The 19,184-nt window shown below is 53.1% G+C and overlaps 1 protein-coding gene across 17 annotated transcripts in view; it reads left to right on the top strand.

The window, feature by feature from the left end:
* Positions 1 to 19,184, top strand: part of MSI2 (musashi RNA binding protein 2) — a 238,687-nt gene that overhangs the window by 165,822 nt on the left and 53,681 nt on the right. For all 17 annotated transcript variants that reach the window (XR_014574159.1, XM_083805949.1, XM_083805952.1 and 14 more), the window contains one exon: positions 13,812 to 13,894. Coding sequence is in view for 16 of the 17 variants with exons in the window: in XM_083805949.1 (XP_083662075.1) it covers positions 13,812 to 13,894 (83 nt within the window). In the remaining variant the exon portion in view is untranslated. The remainder of the gene's footprint in view (positions 1 to 13,811; positions 13,895 to 19,184) is intronic.

The following is a 19,184-nucleotide window of genomic DNA, read 5'->3' on the forward strand; positions in this document are numbered from 1 at the left end:
AGCAGGGCAACGAGAGGCCACGCTCCCCTTCCCAGCTGAGGCTTGCAGCAGTTCGGGGTGCAGCCCGGGACAGGTAACAAGCCCGTGCAAACACACCCGTAAGAAACGTGCCATTGACTGTCTCACAGTTTTTGCATGCAGCAGCGTCTGACCTGGAAGTGAGGTGCAAATACAGCAAGCGAACCACAGCTATGAAAAACCAGTAGGCATCATTGGGCTGGGCTGAGAAGTACAGGTCAGGTTTTCCTGTTTGTTTTTTTTTTTTAGTGTGTTTTGGTGGCAGGGTTTTCTGGGTGAAAGTGCCTGAAAACGGACCAATTGGTGGATGGAGAGTGGTGGAGTGCGGGGCTGGCCACTGCCGTTGTCCCGTTGTGCGGCTCCGTGAGCAGCCGGCCAGGGGGGAGGCGAGAGGTGCGCGCTTGGCCACGTGCTCTCCTCGTCGTGGCCCGGGTTCAGCTCATTCACAGTTCTGTGCAAGGTTTTTGCAAAGCAACCGGCTGTTGTGCATGCGTGTAGGTGCTGATAAATACTAAAGACTCACAATCCCCTGGTCAATCATGGTGATTTTCTGGGATTGAGCGAGCTTTTTTGGTCTCTGTTGCAGAAGATAACAACTCTAGGAATGCGTACTTCTCTTTTTATTTTTAATAATCTGTTTCTACAACTGAAGGATTTCAGATTTCTTTTGTAAGAGCAAGTGCCTGCTTAAACATGGAGACAAATACAACCAATAATATGTACTTGAAATTTAATGCAAGCTAATTCATTTTGGCACAGCCCCAGATATGCTGATTAAATGGCCTGTGAAGTGCTACAATATCTTGATAATGTACGTTCTACATTTGATTATATAATCAATTATGTTGCACCTAATAAAATCTAAAATTAGTGAAAAAGCTGAGAGCAGATTGTATCGGGTACCGAGTGGGTCTTGGGCAGCTTGAAGAAAACTTCTGCTGCCATAAGCTGGGAGAGGGCGCGTGTGTGTGCTGCTGCCTGTTCCAGAAGTGCCGCCCTTCAGTAAGCTGAAGGGGGCAGCTCAGCGAAGCGCTGCTGCTTGACTTAGTGACCTGGTTTAAAATGAAATAAACCAGCTGCAGTTCCTGCTAGCTTCTTGGGAATTCCCGGGTGCGTGGATATCCCGAATCGGTGGCCAGCGCCCCGGGTGCAGTGGGGTTCATTCAGCGGACCCTGTGTGTCCGTCAGCTCCTGCCCTCCTGGGCGATGTGCACGGGACTGCGGCAATGGGGGGACCAGCTGCAGGCCAAATCCTCGTGGGTGACCTGTTCTGCTCCAGCACCCGTGGTGCCCTCGCTGCCTCCCGGTGCCGGCCGAGGGCACGACTCTGCTCTTGGGCCTGCCGCGAGCACGGCGCGCCGGGACTCACCGACCCGACGTGGCCGCGCGTGAGGGAGCAGCCGTAATAGTCTGGCAATCGTTTCTCATTCCTTTACAGGAAAGTTAGAGGTTTCTGGGTGACTGGCTATGGCAGATTAGGGGGAATTTGGCCTGGGTTTTATGGCCCTCCTGTAAGACAGGGTTGATGGGAAACAAATGTGTTATGGCCCCCGACAAGCTGTTGCTACATTTTTTGTTTCATTTTCAAACAGCACTATCAACCAGTTGGAATATGGGCCTGGAGTATCGCGGGGAGTAATCTAATTAGTATGAAGTCAATTCACTAGTTCCTTTTGTATCTCGTGATTAAATAAGTGGGAAAATGGCTTGAAAATTAGGTGCTAGAACGACCCAATTACATTTCTGTAGCTTTTTGTATTCAATTTCATAAACAATTTTGCTCTTCGCTGGTTAATCAGTGAATGCCTTTTTCCAGTTTGAAAAGCACTTTTGAAATTATAATGCAATTAAATTGTGTGTGGATGTTCTGGCATAGCGAGTGTGAAAGCTGGGGGCCTGGCAGACAGCCATGTTGTACCTTGACAGTAATGAGTTCCTGAGCTGGCAGCTTGCTCGTGTCATTCATAATATTGTCCACGCCGGGTTACTGTAAGATGCAGCTGCCTTCATTCCTTCACGGACGGGGTCACCGGCATCCGTGCGCCGCACCCGCTGTGACGGCCCTGGGGAGGGGGGACCTCGTCCCTGCCCGCCCAAACCTTCCCCGGGCGTCCTCGGGGGCTCTGCAGTGCCGCTGGGCGCAGGGCTCGCCCTGCAGGACCCTGCCCTGTGCCCGGCTGGCAGAAGGGCTTCTCCCACCGTCACGTTTTTTGCTAACAGTGCCGAGTAGCTGCACGCTTGCTCTGTTTTATTCACCCCCACCTCCCCATTTTCTTTCTTCCGCTTACATGAGCCTCTGTAAGACTAAAGGATGGTGAGGGGGCTGTAGGGGATTAACTACTGTCTTCCTGGAGGACATTACTGGGGCAAGTAGAAAAATGCTTAGATGGTGGCCAGAAGTATCCCCCATCTAGGTGGAATGCAAAATTGCTGCTTTAAGTAAATGACTAAATCCCTGCTGAAGAGAAGCAGGCCTGAGTTATGTGAAAGCAAGGCACAGCACGAGGAGCCGCGGCTGATGCCTTCGCTTCCCCTGGGCCTGCTGGGTGCGTCTGGGTTGGGTTTGCATCGAGCAGCGTCACAAATGCGGTGACACTGCTGCCCGAATCCGTCCGCGTTGGTTTGAGTCTCTGGGAGCGGCCGTCCCGGTGGTCTGAGGGCCGGGGGCACGAGGTTTTCTGGGGGAACCCAGGTGGTGGCGCGGCCGGGTACAGCCTGCGCTCCTGGCAGGGACGTGTTTGCTCTGCGGGAGACGTGGGAGGCGCGGGAGGCTTGCGGTGTTGGCTCATAAGCGGTGACAACTGGCCCTGGGGCGCGTTTTGTGGCGGTTCGTAATGACGGTAAGGCACTCGCACAGTCTTGCAGAGGAGCAGCATGACGTGTCAGGAGACCTGCCAGAGCTCTGCCTCCTTCCTTCGGCTGCCAGCTCACCTCGAGCCATTCGTCCTTTCTCATCCCCGGTCCTCCTGTGGCAGGCTGTGAGGTCTCAGCTCTCCCATTTGCCTCTGCCCTGCCCATGTGCCTTCCCCCAGGCTCTCCTGCGGGCTCGGGATGGGGCAGCCCCCGGTGGAGCCGTCTCAGCCCCTTCTTCTTCTCCCTGTAGGGTGAAACCTTCTCCTTGTCAAAGTCACGAGCGGGTCTGCCCCGGCCTCGCCGCAGCCTTGCTACCGGATAGCTCTTGGCTCTGGAAAGCATTCAGTGAATTGTTGGCTCTGTGCAGCCATGTGTCCCCGTGGGCCTTCTGAAGTCGGCTGGGGTTTCTCAAGGCATGCCCGTTACCCTTGCGGGCTGTTTGTCTCGTGTTCAGCCTGCTTGTGGCCAGCAGGAGCTGAATTCAGCCTCCTCGGGAAGGAGGTGGCTGCGCGATCGCCGCTGCCTGTGATTTACAGCCGAGCACCACAAGGATAAAGGTAGAAAGCTGTGTTAAGAGAAAAAGAAATAATGTTAGAAATAATGACGTGCTTGGCAGGTTTTAACAAGTTCAGTAATGGTATTAGGTGCCCTTGGCTCAAGATAGTAACCTCCTCTTAAATGATCGTTACCTGACTAATAAAGACCTCAGAGCAGGTCATTACAGCTTAATTTAGACATAGCATCCTGTTTGGTTTGCGCAGCGTTGCCATCTTTCAAGTTGTTGAATCCATCGCCTGAGCGCTGTGGCTGGGAGTTGGGGTTTGCCTGGGCTTTCGCTCGCAGCTGTTGAGCAGCCTGGCGAGGAGCCGAGCGTTCGCTCTCGGTGGCCGCTCGCGGAGGCGGGGATGTGTGCGGGCAGGGAAGGGGACGAGTGACTTTCCTAGCCTGTTGCTTGCAGCTCGTGCTCTTCCTCAGCATCAACTCAAGGAAGAGAAGAAAGAAACGATAGGAACGGAGGCCGCGGAGGCGTGAGCACGTGTAGAAACGCAGGTGTGCGGGAAACGCTCTTCGCTTGACGTCCGCCTTGGAGTCAAACAGGGATTTTGTACGGTGCTGGGCTGGTGTTCGAGCCTAACTGTGGTTCTCTAACAAAAAGATTACAAGAGCTTATTGCTTCCTGTTAATCATACTTTGTGCTTCTGTTGTTCCTTTTCAGAGCACTTCATAAACATGATTTTGGTGATAGAACTGTGTGAGTCATGAATGGCATGAGAAAGGCATATGGGATGGATCGTCCTTTCTCAGTGCGCATGAGCTAAGGACACCAAGCAGAATTACCAGGCCACAAGTTTAGCACAAGCTCAAGGGCATCTTTTTGTCATGTAAGACACGGGTAAACTGGCGCTTATTGCCACGAGACACCGTGGAGACCGGGGGGGCGAGAGGCTTCAAAAACTTGTCATGGGCGGCTGCCGGTGAGCGCAGTGGGCAGCTCCTGTGCTAGATGCGGCTGCGTTTCAGCTCTGCTCTTGGTGCCTGCTATCTTCAAGTGATTTTAGGTCTTTTTACCTTGAAAAGAGTTAATCGGGTATGATATTGCCATGTCACTCATTCGTAATGGCTGAGCACCGCGGGAGGCTGCTGCCCGTAACACTGCTCCGCGTCGCGCAGCGTGTCGGTGCAGCGGGACGAGGCAGGGGAAGCAGCGTCTGCCTCTGCTCCTCAGGGACGAATACACGTGTGCCCAACGTGTGCGCATGGCCGCTTTCTGTCTCAGTAGCAAAGTTGCTTTAAATGGAAGCAGTTCTTGTGCCACGATAAATAGAGTGCCTGAGGACAACTGTTACTTCGTGCCTGTAGCTGCGGACGCAGTGGCGTTTTGGGCTGGCCGATGGCGGCGCTCAGCGCTCGAGCGCGGAGGAAACGCCGCTGCTTTCTGCAGTGAGCTCGCTGCCCTTGACAGCTCCAGGGCTCCTCAGCACCAGGGAGGCCACCACTTACTTGTGCCTGGTCTGTAGCGGCCTGCCGGGGAGCAGAGCTGCAGGCAGGACTCGTGCCACCTCTTCGTGCTGCGGTGTGACAGGAGCTGCTGCTCCACCTCGGCTGCGGCTCGCTTCTTGTCCCTGCCCTGGTGAATCCCCTGGGTCAGCACGTCAGAGCCGGTCCCAGCCGTTTAAGGAGCGTCTCAGCTGAACCCTTCTGTGTGATTCATGTACAGGCTGCTTGGCGAGGGCAGGGGATTAAAGGATGGAGCCATTTTCAAAGCCACATCATGGCTTGGCGGGAGGCAGGGCAGCCACGGCGCTGCTCACTGCCAGCCCTGGCACAGCCCCTAATCCGGGTGCTGGGGACATGGAGCCATGCAGGCAGCACCGGGGAAGTTTCCCCTGGTGCTTCCTTTCCCCTGCTCCTCTCCTTGCGTGATGGGGTACCCGAGCACCTCGCAGGAGCAGTAGAAAGTGAGCACACCTGAGCTGTGCGTGTACCTTCCCACCCTCTCCTGAGCAGGGCTGGTAGATGAGCAGCAGCAGTTGTGCGGGAGCAGAGACACCAGCCTGGGACCTGCCATACCACGGCAGCCCTGTCCTCGCTCAGAGATGAGCTGTCATGCTTCCCTAACCCCATTAGCAACAAGCTTCAAATGCAAGTAATTGTAATAACCAACCCCCGCCAGTTATTAATATTTTGAGGACATCTCTTTGATAAGCCCATCTTTTCAGCCAATTTCCTATTCAACCAAAAGCAAAACATCTTTTCTCCCAGTAATGTAAATGTGTTGTTAAAATGAAGAAAAGGAAATGGAAAAAAGAAATCCCCCCAACAACAAAACCTCAACGCCAGGCTCGGTGCTGCATCGCCTTTGTTAGCCCCAGATAGAATTATGCATCATGAATAAAAACTGCTGTCAACATGCATTGGTTTCAAAACATTAGAGCATATGGTATGTGATTATCTGTATTGTCAAATGCAATAAAGTGAATTTGGATATAATAAAAAATGTAATATTTTAGAAATTTGGTAATAAACTGTGGAAGAATTGACAGGCAGAGAGTATTTGACGCCCGTAGGCAGGCAGATGAAATTGGCAGGCAGCGGGCAGTGGCTGCTGCTGTCGGTGGGGAGCCCGGCCTGGGCAGCGGCGCCGGGTCGGCCGTGGCCTCGCAGCCCTTCCTGCTGCCCTCCCCGCTGCTCCCTGCCGCGGTGGAAAACTGCGTTATAGTCCGCCAGGTTTGTCACTGGCTCTGGGTGCTGTGGCTGAGGAACAGGCGCAAGCGTTCCCTTGAAGCATGAGGTTGGCGTTCTGGCGGTAGACAGATTAATTGGATTTTACAAGTATTTGGGGTTTTCTTCTTTGATAGCAAAAAGAAATCCATTAGTTTATATCACGCTTCCCCTGCCCGGCTGCGCTCCCATCATTTTTGTATACCACCAGCTTGTGAGAGAGCTGGAAAATCCTTACCTGGAACGAAAGGAGCAGTGAGGAGCTGGGATGAGCAGGAGTGGGTCTGCTCCAGGACGCTGCTGAGGAGCTGGAGTTATGTACAGGCAAAAAAGCAAACGTTGCCTGGGATTGCTTCCTCCTGCAGTAGCTCCTGTTCCGGCCCGGTGCGTTAATTCTCGAGCCTGAGCTAATTCTCAACCCAGCCGTTGAGGCGCGGTGTCTCCAGCACAGAGAAGCTGAATCGGGAGCAAACTTTGGGGCCTCCTGCGTAGGAAATTCAGATGCAAAAAATACAGACATAAGTGTATCACACGTACATGCAATTTTTCTTAGGTCACCGTTAATGCTTCTAAATGATCTGTGAATGCATTAATGGTTTCTGTTAATTAACAATATGATAAAGCTGGCATTTAGTAAGTTGCTGTGTAGTGTGCATTTTAGTCATTATGTACTCAGCACTTTGGTTTGATTTCAGAATGTTAATAGAATAAAATTTTAATGAAGATTTGTTGTTATGAAAAATTTATTACGAGAAGTTCAGGTACTGCTTGCATTAGCACGGTCTGTAAGGGAAGGGGGGTTCCCTGCCCGCAGCCAGCCCCGAGGCGCTGCCCGCAGCCACCGCCAGCCTGGGTCCCCCCCGGATCCCTCCTGCCGCCCCCCATCTCCTGCTGCCCTGCTTGGGCTTCGTGGGTCAGAGCAGGGTGCTGGGGAGCGGGACAAATCCCTCTGGCTGCCCTTCTTCCTTCCTTCTTTCAGGGATGATCACTGCCAAAATCGTGTGGGTGGATTTTTGCCTGTTCAAACAGGCAGGCTGCGATGTGGTGCAGTGGCTTCTCGTTCTAAGATGCCCTCTTTTTTTTTTTCCCCCTTTTTTCCTTTTTTTATTTTTTTGAACGATGCTCCCTTTGCAAATGCCACGCAGCCGTGGGAGGACAGCGAGGAACCTGAGCGCTGCAGCTTCCCAGAACAAAAGCAGAGGAGTATCTTGCTGGTGCCCTTTATCCAGCTGCGCGGCTGACCTCAGCTCTTCGCTCTCCTGCCGCGCCGGTATTGAAACGGTAGCACCTTGCGTGGAGGTTTTGATCTAAGGCGGTTGTCTGCTGATTTAATTTTGAGAATTTACTCTCATGTCATGGAGTATATATTGACACTTTAAGCAGCAGTAATACCTGCCTGGGTCTGCCGGGAGAACCTGGCTATTTCCTGCACCCGCCCCGAGATGCGCAGCAGCAGCGGCTGGGTGCGCAGGCTAATCATCTGTCTTGATGAGCGTCATTCACAGAAGCGCTGCCAGAGAGCACACTTCACAGTGAAATGAGGCTGATGCCGCGGCCCCGGATGGCAGGCGTTAACCTTCTCTTTCCCCTCCTGGCTCCTGGCACACCCCTGCCCGGTGCGGGCCCGGGATGCTGGGGTTGAGGCCTCGTTCTGCGGGGAGCGGGGCTGCCTCCGCGCGGTGCCTCGGGTCTGGCGGTGGCTCCCTGGAGAGCAGGAGGTGAAAGGAGAGAGGCGTGCCGTGGTTGTGCTCAGTGGACGTGGGCACTTGCTTCCTAGGAAGCAGGAACCCCCTTTTCGTGCGTGCGGCGCAGGAAGCAGGGCTAAGGAGGAACCACAGCTCTGGTCTGACAGCTGTGAGCTGTGACGAGCTGAGCTGCGGTATGGCAGATGGAGGCGTCCTGGAAGGGACTTGGAAGCAGAGGTGAAGCTACACGGGACCTGGAACACGAGGAAGAGTCCAGCGACTTGTCCAGGGACACAAAGTAGGAAGGTGGCAAAGTCGGGGCCGGGTTTTGGGAGTCCTGACGGCTGGGTTCTGGCTCTTGGAGCAGAGCAGCGGCTGTCCCTGGGGGGCCCTGATCCAGGCTGCGAATTGCCTTCCAGACAGCACGAAGCTGGAACCATCCCTGCTTCCCTGTCTGAGCAATTAAAAAGTCCCGGCCTCTCTGCTCACTTTGCTCTGCCTGTCTGTAAACACGGGCTCCGGTGGCAGTGATTAGCAGCCTGGGTTCCCCGGCCCCCCTCCCCTCCCGTGCAGGTTCGTTATTATTATTATGAGGCGGCCTGGCAGCCGGGTGCGAGATAGCTTACTAAGTAACTTTTTCCCTTCTGATTACAAGGGATGTGTGAATAAAGCAGAACTGTATTGATTCACACCAATCTATGCATCGACTGTGTGGGAGCCACTTGCAATTCCCAGCAGCACCAGAAAGCTTTGCAACAGGGAGAAATATGACCAGGCAAGTTGAGAAAATAAATTAAACTAGTGTCAACTTTTCTTGTTTCTTCCCTCATTATTAATGGATGGAATGGGGCTCGTTTATCAAGAGGAGGAAAAATTAATTGACATGGGATTTAATATTATTATGCCTGGCTTGTCTGGTCACATTTCTTTTTTTTTTTTCCTTTTTCTTTTTGAAAAGCATTTTATTACAGTTTACGGGACCAGCTGCCAAAACTATTGGTATAAACAAGAAAGCAGGTGCATAAATAATGCCTCAGCAGGCCCGGACGTTTCTGTGCTTCGAAGCTTAAGTCACTTAAGTAAGGGGAGAAAAGGAGAGGCGTAAAGGAAACAAACGAGAAGATCAGGTACTGAGGTACACAGAAGGGGAATGCAGCCTGAACTAACATTTCCTCATTATAGTGCTGTGCTTCCGCAGGGCTGTCGGGGGATCCACATCCCTCAGCACAGCCGCTGCAAGCCCCGGGGCCGGGGCCGTGCTGTGCTCGCACCGTGCCGGGTGCCGGGGGCCTGGAGAAGGAGGTGGCCGCGGCGGCGTCCTGCGAGCGTTAGAGGAGCCTGGTCCCGCGGTAATGAGCGCGCCAGCAGGCGGCTGCCAGGTTATTCTTGCCTAGCAGCAGGAGTAAGATTTAAGCGTCGCTTATTGGTATGATGTGAACCATGTAAATCTCTTCCCTTCTCCTCTCCTTGCTCTTGTCTACTTCCCTTGGTTTTGCGGATTATTGTGTAGGCACAAAAGAGCCTCGGTGATTACTTATTTCCCAGAGCCCTTTAAGGAGCTATCTCATACTTTGGCATGCTATAAATACAGTAAGAAGCAGTCCCAGCTGCGAAGACCGCGCAGTCTAACGAGACAATACAGACCCAACTTGGGTGAAAGGGAGCCCTGCAGATGCAGATGAGATGAAGTGACCTCCTCCACATTGCGGGGTGACCCTGAGACAGCCTGGGAATTGGAACAGGCTCCTCCAGCGCTCACTGCAGTGTGTTCGTCCACCAGAGCACCGGTCTCTGTGGCTGAGGAGTCTCTTCGTGAAGCAGAGGTGTCCGTGCACCTCTTCTCTTCACCCTGCCTCAGGGAAAGGCATGGGGCTGGCAGGCGGTGATGAGCGGTGGTGGAGCTTGGGTTGGGTTGGGTTGGGTTGGGTTTGGTTGGGTGGCTGCTAGGGGTGCTAGCCCCCAGACCAGGGCAGGGCACGCTGTTGAGGCCAGGGTCCCGGTCTGTCCGTCACAGCCTCTGTGGCCAACCCCAGCATTAGCCCGGGTTTAACCTTTTTGGCGCAGGATGCGATCACCTTGTTTTGCTCGCTTTAACGTACGTGCGGGCTTGAAAGAGCAAGACCTTTCACCGGGTAAGCTGCTTTCGCGCAATTCTGCTGCTGAGTGACGTCCTCGGTATGTACAATCGCAGCTGTAATATATATTGCTGTACACCAGATAAAAGCCTGGCTGTGGAAAAGCTGCTGCCAACTAGCAAGAGAAAGGAGATATATTTCATAGCAATGGTGTCGTCATCTCAGCTATATTTTACTGAGGTTGACATAAAACTTCTCAAGTGACGACAAAGGTGTGAAATATAGTTGATTCGAGCGTGAAAAAAACAAAATGCAGAACACAGGAGCACTGACATTTGGTATCTTCAGTACTGCTTCTTAATATTATTTATGGCTCCCACTGATTTTTTTTAAGTTGCTTTAATCTTTTTATGGTTTCAGCCACTTTCTCTGAGCAGCGTTTCTCTCATTTCTGGAGTGCTGTGGCAGGAAGTGCTGCAGCAGGGCTCCTCTGCCCAGAGCCTCCCACCCACGGACCTGGGCATCTTCCCGGGCTGAACAAGGCTCTGGACCAAAAGGGGGTTTTTGGAGTAGCGAAGGCATGCTGGGGACGTGTCCCACGTGGCTGGACACGAACCCTCTGGGCTGGTGTTGGCAGGCACATTGCAAATGTTTGCAGGGGAACAGGGCTGCGTGGATGCTTGTGACCGTCTCGCTTTGCGCTAAGACGTATTCCCCCAGGTTTTGCCCTCCCCTGTGCACCGCACACTTGTACCTGTTTCCCCGTGAAAATGACCAGTCGGGCAGCCCCCTCCCTGCCCAGCTTCGCTTCCATGGGCAGCAGGAGCTCTGCACACAGGCAGGATCCGACCCGCGCCTGCTCTTCGCGCGAGGCTTGCTCGCAGTAGCCGGCTCCCCGGCAGATCCGCATCCTGGCGGCGCCTGTCATCGCCCAGTAACTGGCGTTTGAATAGAGTGAAATGACTCCTTTTTTTTGAGCAGATGCTAAAGGAGGGTTTTTTTCACCTGAAGGTCATGAATACGTGTCTCAGCTTCCTTTAGTGCTCACTCTTGGCTTGGTGCCTCTCATATGGGGGCATCAGTTTGCCTCGTATTTTATTTTTTTCCCCCTCTTCTTTGTCTTTTCTTTTACAGAAAAGATTATTCAAATGAATATTCAGTTTTATTCATTTGAATAAAAAAACCAAACTGTTTGACTCTGTTAAATGCTTATCTCTTAAATAGAGCTTGTTAGCTTCCAATAATAGCTTCATTCAGAAGGATGCAGTATAATTTCATTTTAAAATGTGTGCTCCTTGACAACCGGAATCCTATTTATGTCACCATTTTAAACAGCCTTCTTTGTTTTGTGTTAATCTTTTTCATACACTTTCCAAGGACCATTTTTTGTTGACTCCTAGTACCTCTCATAAGAAATAATTGTCTATTTAGTCCAGGAAGGTTTCTAAGAGTTTTGGTAATTTAAAAATGAGCATGTATTCATTACACTAACTAATAAGGCATGCATACAGTAATATTTTTTATATGTGCAATTACTGAAAGTTGTAATCTAATATTTAAAAAGTGAAACAAAGAAGGACCCGTTACCAGTCAGTTTTATGAAGTTTTTAGCTCTGGGGTATATGATCTCTTGGGGGTTGCTCATTTAAGGAGCAGTAGGATCTCTTGAACAGCATCCTATGGATTTAAGTGCTTGTATATGTGCAGATTAAAATCCTCTGGTTACTTCCCCGTCCAGCAAGTGCAGGGATTGCACGGCCACACCGCGGCACTGAGAGGTGATCAGTGTTTTTCACTACTCCTGTGCTTGTCCGGAGAGGAACAAACGAAAGATAACGCTGGGTTTTCTTACAGACCCTCTCAAGTCTGTTTTTAACTTGCCTGTGTGAGTGGCGTGGATGTTTAAAACCCTGCAAATGAGCGTTGACACCTATGGACTGTTATTTTATTCGTGTTATAAAATCTGTAAATAAAGAAAGCTGAGAGGCTATCTGATATAATCAGAGAAATAATTTCTTGATAAACCTGTGTTTCAGCCAGATGGAGTGGGATGAGGATGGGAAACTTCTTTCCTGGTCCGAGCGCCTAATGCCCGCGGTGGGCTTTCTGGCGGTGCTCTGCATATTAGTGCTAATCTCCTCTAAATTCCCCTTCCCGGCTCCATTCTGGCAGCGAGACCTGACAGAAGACGAAGGAGAAATCCTCAAGTGCAGAATTCGCTAATGAGTTACTAATGATGAAGACGCTCGTGGTGCTGAGGCTGCTAACGACGTGCGGGCCCGGCTGGACGCTCGCTGTGCTGGGCAGAGCCGGGTCCGGCCGCGCCGCCCGCAGCCCCAGTCCCTGCCGGCACAAGGTGCTGCCCGGCGGCCTGGGGTGCTGTGCTCAGCCAGTTAACCACAAAAATTCCAGTTCTGACTGCAGCTCTGCTTAAGGTGGATTTAAATGGAGTAACTTGGAAGGCAAATAAAAGACCTAGGTCAGGTAAAACACCTAGAGCTGCTATGTGCAGCACAAAGCAAAGTAGTGCGGAGCTCTGGGAGCCGGGTTGCACCATTAGACGACGTGGTACACCTCGGGGGAGAGCTACAAACCATTTCTAGTGGTTTTTTCCCCCAAGGAGAGGGTCCAGAGACTCGGCCTCGTGGCTTCACACAGGGCCAGGAGCACGCCCTGCGGCGCTGTGGCACGGGTTTGGGATGAGGTGCCATCGCTGTGCTCCCGAGCAGCGGGGCTGGTGGCACGAGGTGGCCCAGCTCGCAGTGGGGACAGGCACGAGGCCTGGGGTCACCCCTGCCCCGTGCCATGGTGTGACGGGGATGCTGGTGGCACCCGGCTCCGCTGGTGGTGGCACGGTGCGACGCTGCTCTGCCGGCACGCGGGGCCAGCACCGCTCCCGGGCCGGGTCAGGGGGTGAAGCTCATTCTGTTGGTACATTTGTAAGGTTTCATTAGGTTAATCACTGATGATGTTTATTCATCAAGTCATTGCCAGGAATGTAGTACATTAGATTTTTCTGTTAGCTTGATATTTCTTTTAAAAAAAAAGAAATGAGCAGGGAGAATTAATGCGTAGAGCTGTGGTGGGCTGCCAGATTCCTCCGTGCAGCGTATCTGCAGCCGCGTGGAGCCAGCAGAGCAAACCGTGTACAGCTACAGGCGGGCAGCAGGCATCAAACAACCCTAAACCAGCCCAAATCCGCAGCTCCTTTGAAGCGGCAGCGCAGAGGAGAGGAGTGATTAGATCAGAGGCCTCAAACGTAGCGGCTTCTTAGCGGCCTCAGGATGTCCTGATGAGGCAGTAGAGGAAGTCATTCAGGAAGAAGGGGATAAATGAGCACCTCCGGCGCTCGGCCGGCCCAGGCACAAAGCTCTGCCACGTGCCTGTGCAACCGTTAGTGGCTGCCTCATCGCCGGGGCAGCGAGGGGTAACCGAGGAATCATCTTCTGTCCTCACGGGTTTTGTTTTTTTTTTGGTCATGTAATGAGTCAGCCCTAATGGAGAAGTCCCATGGAATTAAACAGGAGATAAAATCAATATGGTTCCGTAGACATATAATTGGGTTTTGTAGAGGTTGCTCTTAAAAACCGTAAGGTGTAAAAGAAAATATAGCCTTATTGTAGTTTCTGAGCCGTCTTGTAACCAGGGTGTAACTATCCATTAAATTCTTCAGGGTGGATCAAAAAATCCATAAGGAGGTTTTAATTCTCCATTAAGTCCTATGGAAGAGCTGTAACAGAACCGTATTAATTTTCTCTGAGATGATGCTCCTTCCCTCCATTAGTCTGTAATGAGCTCGGCAGCAGCCCTGTAGAAAGCAGGTATATTTACATGTGCGTATTTCTGTGAAAGTTTTCCGAAATCCAGAAGGCCAAGTAATGCTTTATTAGAATGAAAGCTGTTTGACTTCACTAACATTTTCCTTTCCTCCTCCCCTTTTTATTCCTTTATCGAACAGGTTTTGGGTTCGTTACTTTTGAAAATGAAGACGTGGTGGAAAAAGTCTGTGAAATTCACTTCCACGAAATCAATAATAAAATGGTAAGTGCTCTTTCTGACGCGCGGGTCGGTGCCAGCGAGGTCTCCCCAGCGGTCACAGACGTGCCCGGGGCCGTGCCATCCCAGGAGCCGGTTGCGGTGTCCCAGTGCGCGGTGCTGCGGGGTCGGGGTGCGGAGCCTTGCTCTGGTGCTGCGGCTGCTGCGGCCCTGCCATCGAGCGCCGGCGTTCCCCGGCCAGGCCCAGCCCGGCAGCCAGGCCCCTCGTGAAGTTTTTCCTAAATGACATCGAGTCCCAGGTTGCGGGTTGCCCTGTCAGTAAAGCCACTGAGCCAGATGAAAAAGGGCATTTGTATTTCAATCGATGCAAAAACTTTGATATTTTTGGCTAAAATATTCTTTTTCCCTTTGTCAAAACATCCTTTGCTTCTCAAATGTGTATTCAGATATGCATTGTATATTGGTCTGATATGTGTTCACAGACTTTAAATTCAATAATAGAGCTTTTAGTGTGGATAAGATCAAAGCAATCTCCTTGGCATATGCTGGAGGCCTGATTCAATATTTGACTTGCTAATTTTTCCCAGGGCACTGAAATAATATTCTTCATATTGTTCCCGACTGCAATATGCATCGGAAATAAAAGTAACAACCCCTTTGGCGACTGTGGTGGTGAGGTACTGAGGCAGGGCCGGGGCAACCCGCCGTGCCCTATGCCAGCCCCCTGCCCCAGCCCCGATGCGTGCCGTGGGCTTTGCCTCCGGCCCGGCCCGGCCTCTTGCTGCTCTCCCCGCATCCCTTGGTGCCAGCGCTCCTTCGGGAGTTTCCTCCTGCCATCAGTGCTGCGTGGCGTGAGATAAATGTGGGCTGTGGGGGAGGTTTCATTCCCGTCTAGTCACTAAATGCTGATTAATCTGCCTTAAAACAAAACAAGAAGTAACACCAAACGCCCCCACCCCAGCCCAGGAACAACAGACCCAGCCACAAATCAGAAACACTTTAGATGTAAATTTAGGTAAGACTTGTCAGCTGGGAAGGCAGAACTACAGTGCTGTGCTCGGTGACTCTCCTGCTGCTTAATTCGAGGGCGGGTGCCTGTAGGGTAACGCTCCATGGGTGTACTTCCTTCACACAAGACGTTTCCCTTTGGAGCACGACTCAGCCTTCGCCTGGTGCAAACCGGGGCGGCCCGGGTCGCCTGGCGGGGTGCTGGGAGGCAGAGCAGCAGCGTGACGCCGAGCCCCAGCCCCGGGGAGCACACAGCAGGGCAGAGCACGGCGCTGGGTGCCTCCTGTGGGGAGGGGGAGACGTGTGTGCGGCCACCCAGACGGGTTCCCCGCAGGAGCACGGCACGTGCAGCTTCCAGCTGAAGCTGTGCGTCCGCGGGACGGGTACCTGGAGGCACGAGTGAGCGCAAGGTCCAGGGCTGCTTCCCTTCCTTTGCCACGAATCTCGGGTTGGGCTTTGCTCTGCTGTTAAAATCCCGCGCTGTTTGCTGCTGGCGTGCCCCTGCTGGGGCAGAGCTGGGGTTGCTGCTGGAGGGTTTCTTCTCCGCTGAGAGGCTGCGTGGTAAGGGAACAGCAGCGCCGGCAGCCTGCAGGATGGGACAGGGCGAAAACACTTGAGGAACGTCACAAGGAGCAAAAGAAGCAGTGTAGGCTGTTGGTGTTTTGTTGTCGCGGATAATTAAAGTACATTCTTCCCGGCACTCTGTGCCTGCTTGGTGCGTGATCCAGGTGCCACGGTGCCTTGAGCATGCTCTCCTTGTCACTTCTTCTACAGCACTAATTTTAAAAGCGGCCCACGAGGGAGGAGATGAGACATGATCCTGTCTTGGGACTGACTCATCGTGTTGCTGATGTGTCTGCAGATTAATTACCAAGCCCAGGCAGGAGCGGGAGAGCCCGTGCACGCATGTGTGACAGCGAGCTGGTGCAGATGGCCGGCAGTGACACGCGGATCAGGGCCGGACACGGACACACTTCCTGCGGCCCCCTTGGGGACTGACCACTCCTGCTTTGTTTTTAACATGTCCCCCCCGAGTGCTGCGCGGCACGGGGAGCAGGTGCCGGCCATCCTGGTCCCGAGGTGCGCGGGCACCGTGCGCTGCACTCACTGCCATCGCCCCCGAGCAGGGGCAGCGGGTGGCTGCTGTTCCTGAGCCCATTTGCAGCCTCCCTTTCCGTGCAGGCTATTTTTAGCCCTCCCATTCTGCTTCTGTTGCCATCCATAAAGCTTAGAATGTCAAGAGTAATATTAAACGAGCAGTGTGCAAGTGAAAAGAAAATGCCAGCGAGGTGTTTAATAAATGAAACCTGGAATTTACGTGGGAGGCCACGGATTCTCTCCAAACTCCGAGGGGAGGGGGACAGAATAAATAACCACAGCAAAATGTCCCCAGAACATTGTTCTTCTCGCACAAGCAGGCTGCTTTGCCCCAAAAAATGGTTTTCTAGGGGGGTGCAAAAGTAGCCAGAAAAGAAATGTGATGGAGTCATTGATTTTCTTTGCGATTTGGCTGCGATAAAGTTGTTCACATCCTAGGGACAGGGTGACACGTGCGGGGAGCTGGGCTGCCCCCGCTGGGCTGCAAGTCGCCACCTCCGGTCAGCTGTTCGAAAACAGGCTCGCATTGCCAGGCACCTGTAGCTTTCTTTCTCCTGCCCGGTGGATTCGGTGGCCTGGTTTGTTCGTGGCTCGTTTTTAATGTATCAGCACTGCTCGGGCTTCTCCCAGCACTGGCAGCCTTCACTGCGTGCTGGGGCTGTGGATGTGGTGTGCACCATGCGCCTCTGCCTTCGGGTCTTCACGCAGGGTCCGAGGCACCCCGTTCCCGGAGAGGCCGAGCCGTGCCCACGTGCAGGAGGCAGGGAGCAGGGCTCTGCTGCCATGCCAGCAGGCTCCCTGGAGCTGGGGTCGCCCATTTTACGGGTCTGCAGGACTTGCCCCAAGGAGCTGCCACCACGCACGGAGCCCGGCTCCGGGCCGTGCTTGTGGGCCGTCACGGGGCTGCGCTGCTGCTCCTCGTGTCCCGCTGCAGGGCTGCTTTCCCTGCTCCTGGAGCTGGAGCCTGACGTGCTGCTGGTTGTGGCACTGCTGTCAGGTCATGCAAGGAGGATGAGGGTCGTGGCGATGGCTGTGCTGCCGCGAGGGAGGCAGGGCCCGCGCGGGACGGCTCTGCAGGGGGTCGCTGGCGATCACGATGCTCAGGAGAAGCCTGAAGCCGGCAAGGTGCGGCAGCGCTGGAAACCCCTCCTGTCAGCTGAAGGACACTGCAGGCCGCCTGCAGCCTGGATGCATTCCTCTAACGTCGATCTCGGATGTGCCTGTGAGTGACGTAGCTGGTGAGACGGGTGGTGACGCTGCCCTTGTCGCGTTCCCCTGGCGTGGCCAGGTTCAGCAGCCTGCGCAGGACAGCGGGGAGCTGCCTGGTGCTGGGGGCTTTGGGGGACAAGAAAATTGCAAGAAACTTTCAGACTGCACTTCTCCAGCATCTCCTGCAGCCTGAGGATGCGCCAAGCAACTTCTGAGCCCAGTGTCCCCATCCCACCTTGGTCAGTGATGTAATGCTGTTTTTAAATGTGCTTAAAAACCTTTCTTCTGCTTCTGGTGTAGTGCTACCTTCGCAGCATTGTTGGTGAACACAGGTTGCTGTTAGAGGAGAGAGAGTTTGGCTTGCCATGGCATGAGTGGCAGGGGGTCCCCGAGGTAATCCCATCTCAACTAACTGTGAAGTGCACTTTGCTGGCAAGACAGAGTTGCCTTGTCTTTGGGCGGTAAAATAGATTTTTTGTGCATTGTGAACATGGGAGCACTCCGCTCTCCTCAAAATAGCTCTGGTTTCCCTGGAAAGCTGTTAGCCATATTTTTTGAAACATCCTGGTGCTGCGAGCTGACAGCCTGTTCTGTTGCTCTGGGTATAAGAGGCTTTTCACTCCCCATCTCAGCCGTCCTGGGTTCTAGTGGCTTTGACTGCTTGTCTTGACCCAGGAGCACCCCAGTGTAATGTTAATTCTCCAAACTAGACTAAACAAAAATAGCAAATTTTAGTTTCCTTGTCCTTTTTTTTTTTCTCGATTTAGAGTTAAAACTTTCTTTGTTAGGCTGCCGGAACTAAAGCACATCTTTCGTGCAGGGGAGGCGGAAGACAATCTGGCAATGATCAAGGAGTGCAGAAATGCTGAACTGGAAGTGAGTGTAGGATCCAGGTTTACGCATACGTGCCCGCATCAGGCAGGCTCCTGGGGGTGACGCGGTGCGGAGCTGAGCCGCCTTCCCATCAGATGCTCCCCCCAGGCGGGAGCCCGACTGCGGGCCCCGCTGGGACAGCCTGCCCCGTGGTCCCCTGGGGTTCTGCCCTGTGGTCACCATTGCTGCGGGTGGTGACAGCCGTCCCGGTCCCGAGCAGCCTGGCCCCTCACCTCCTGCTTCACTGTCCCCGTTTGCCGGTGGGATGGGGCTCGGGCAGCTTCCGCGAGCACGTCAGGCACTGCTGCCTCTGCACACTGAGTGTGCTCACGGATCTGCACCCGCACATCACGCGGCCCGGAGCAGAGACGTCTCTGCTGGATAATGGCAAATATTTCTGCCCTCCGTATGGGGCGTATTTGTTTACAAGGCTTAGGAATTATTTCTCTTTCCTACTGGTGGCTTTTTCTTTTCCTTTAAATCTGAGTTAAAACTCCTTTGCAGCTCGCTACCATTCCCTTTATATCCTCGTGTGCTGTGAAAATCATAAATTAAGCTAGTCTTTCAGAGAGCAGCGGTAGGCTGTTTTGTGGTTGCAAAAGCTAATTACTGGGTTATTGTTTCTAACGGTGCTAATCCAAACTTCATTTTCCTGTTAATTGTCCGTCGAGCCAGGCTAGATTGTTTTTATCATCCTGAATATTTGCAGCGAAAGCAGCTATGAGGTGTAACCAATGCCTCCGTGACATTTTGAGTGGTGGCGAACCCGAGGAATATGGCTGAGAAATGAGATGATACACTTCTGGCGATCACCCTGCTGCAATTTGGCTGGAGAAATTAGATTGGCACACTCCTGTTAAATGTCTCTCTGATTAAAAATAAGCCGAGGAAAGTTTCAGAGGATATTGCCGAGCTGCTTTGCTGGCGCGTGAGGCATCGGGGAGGCTGGCGCTTGTGCTCGGCATTTCGAGCACATGAAGAGCCCTGGGCTCTTGGAGGCAGTGATGGGGAGTCACACGCAGCAGGTTGCTGCCCTTGGGTTGGGAGGGTCCTGGGGGCGCTGAGGTTTTGGGGTGGATGGAAACAGTGCGGCAGGCACCCCCGCAGGCTGAGACCCACCGGGGGTCCTGGCCACTGCCTTCCCCGC

Source organism: Anser anser (assembly GCF_964211835.1).
Source record: "Anser anser genome assembly, chromosome: 20".
NCBI classification, from domain to species: Eukaryota; Metazoa; Chordata; class Aves; order Anseriformes; family Anatidae; genus Anser; species Anser anser.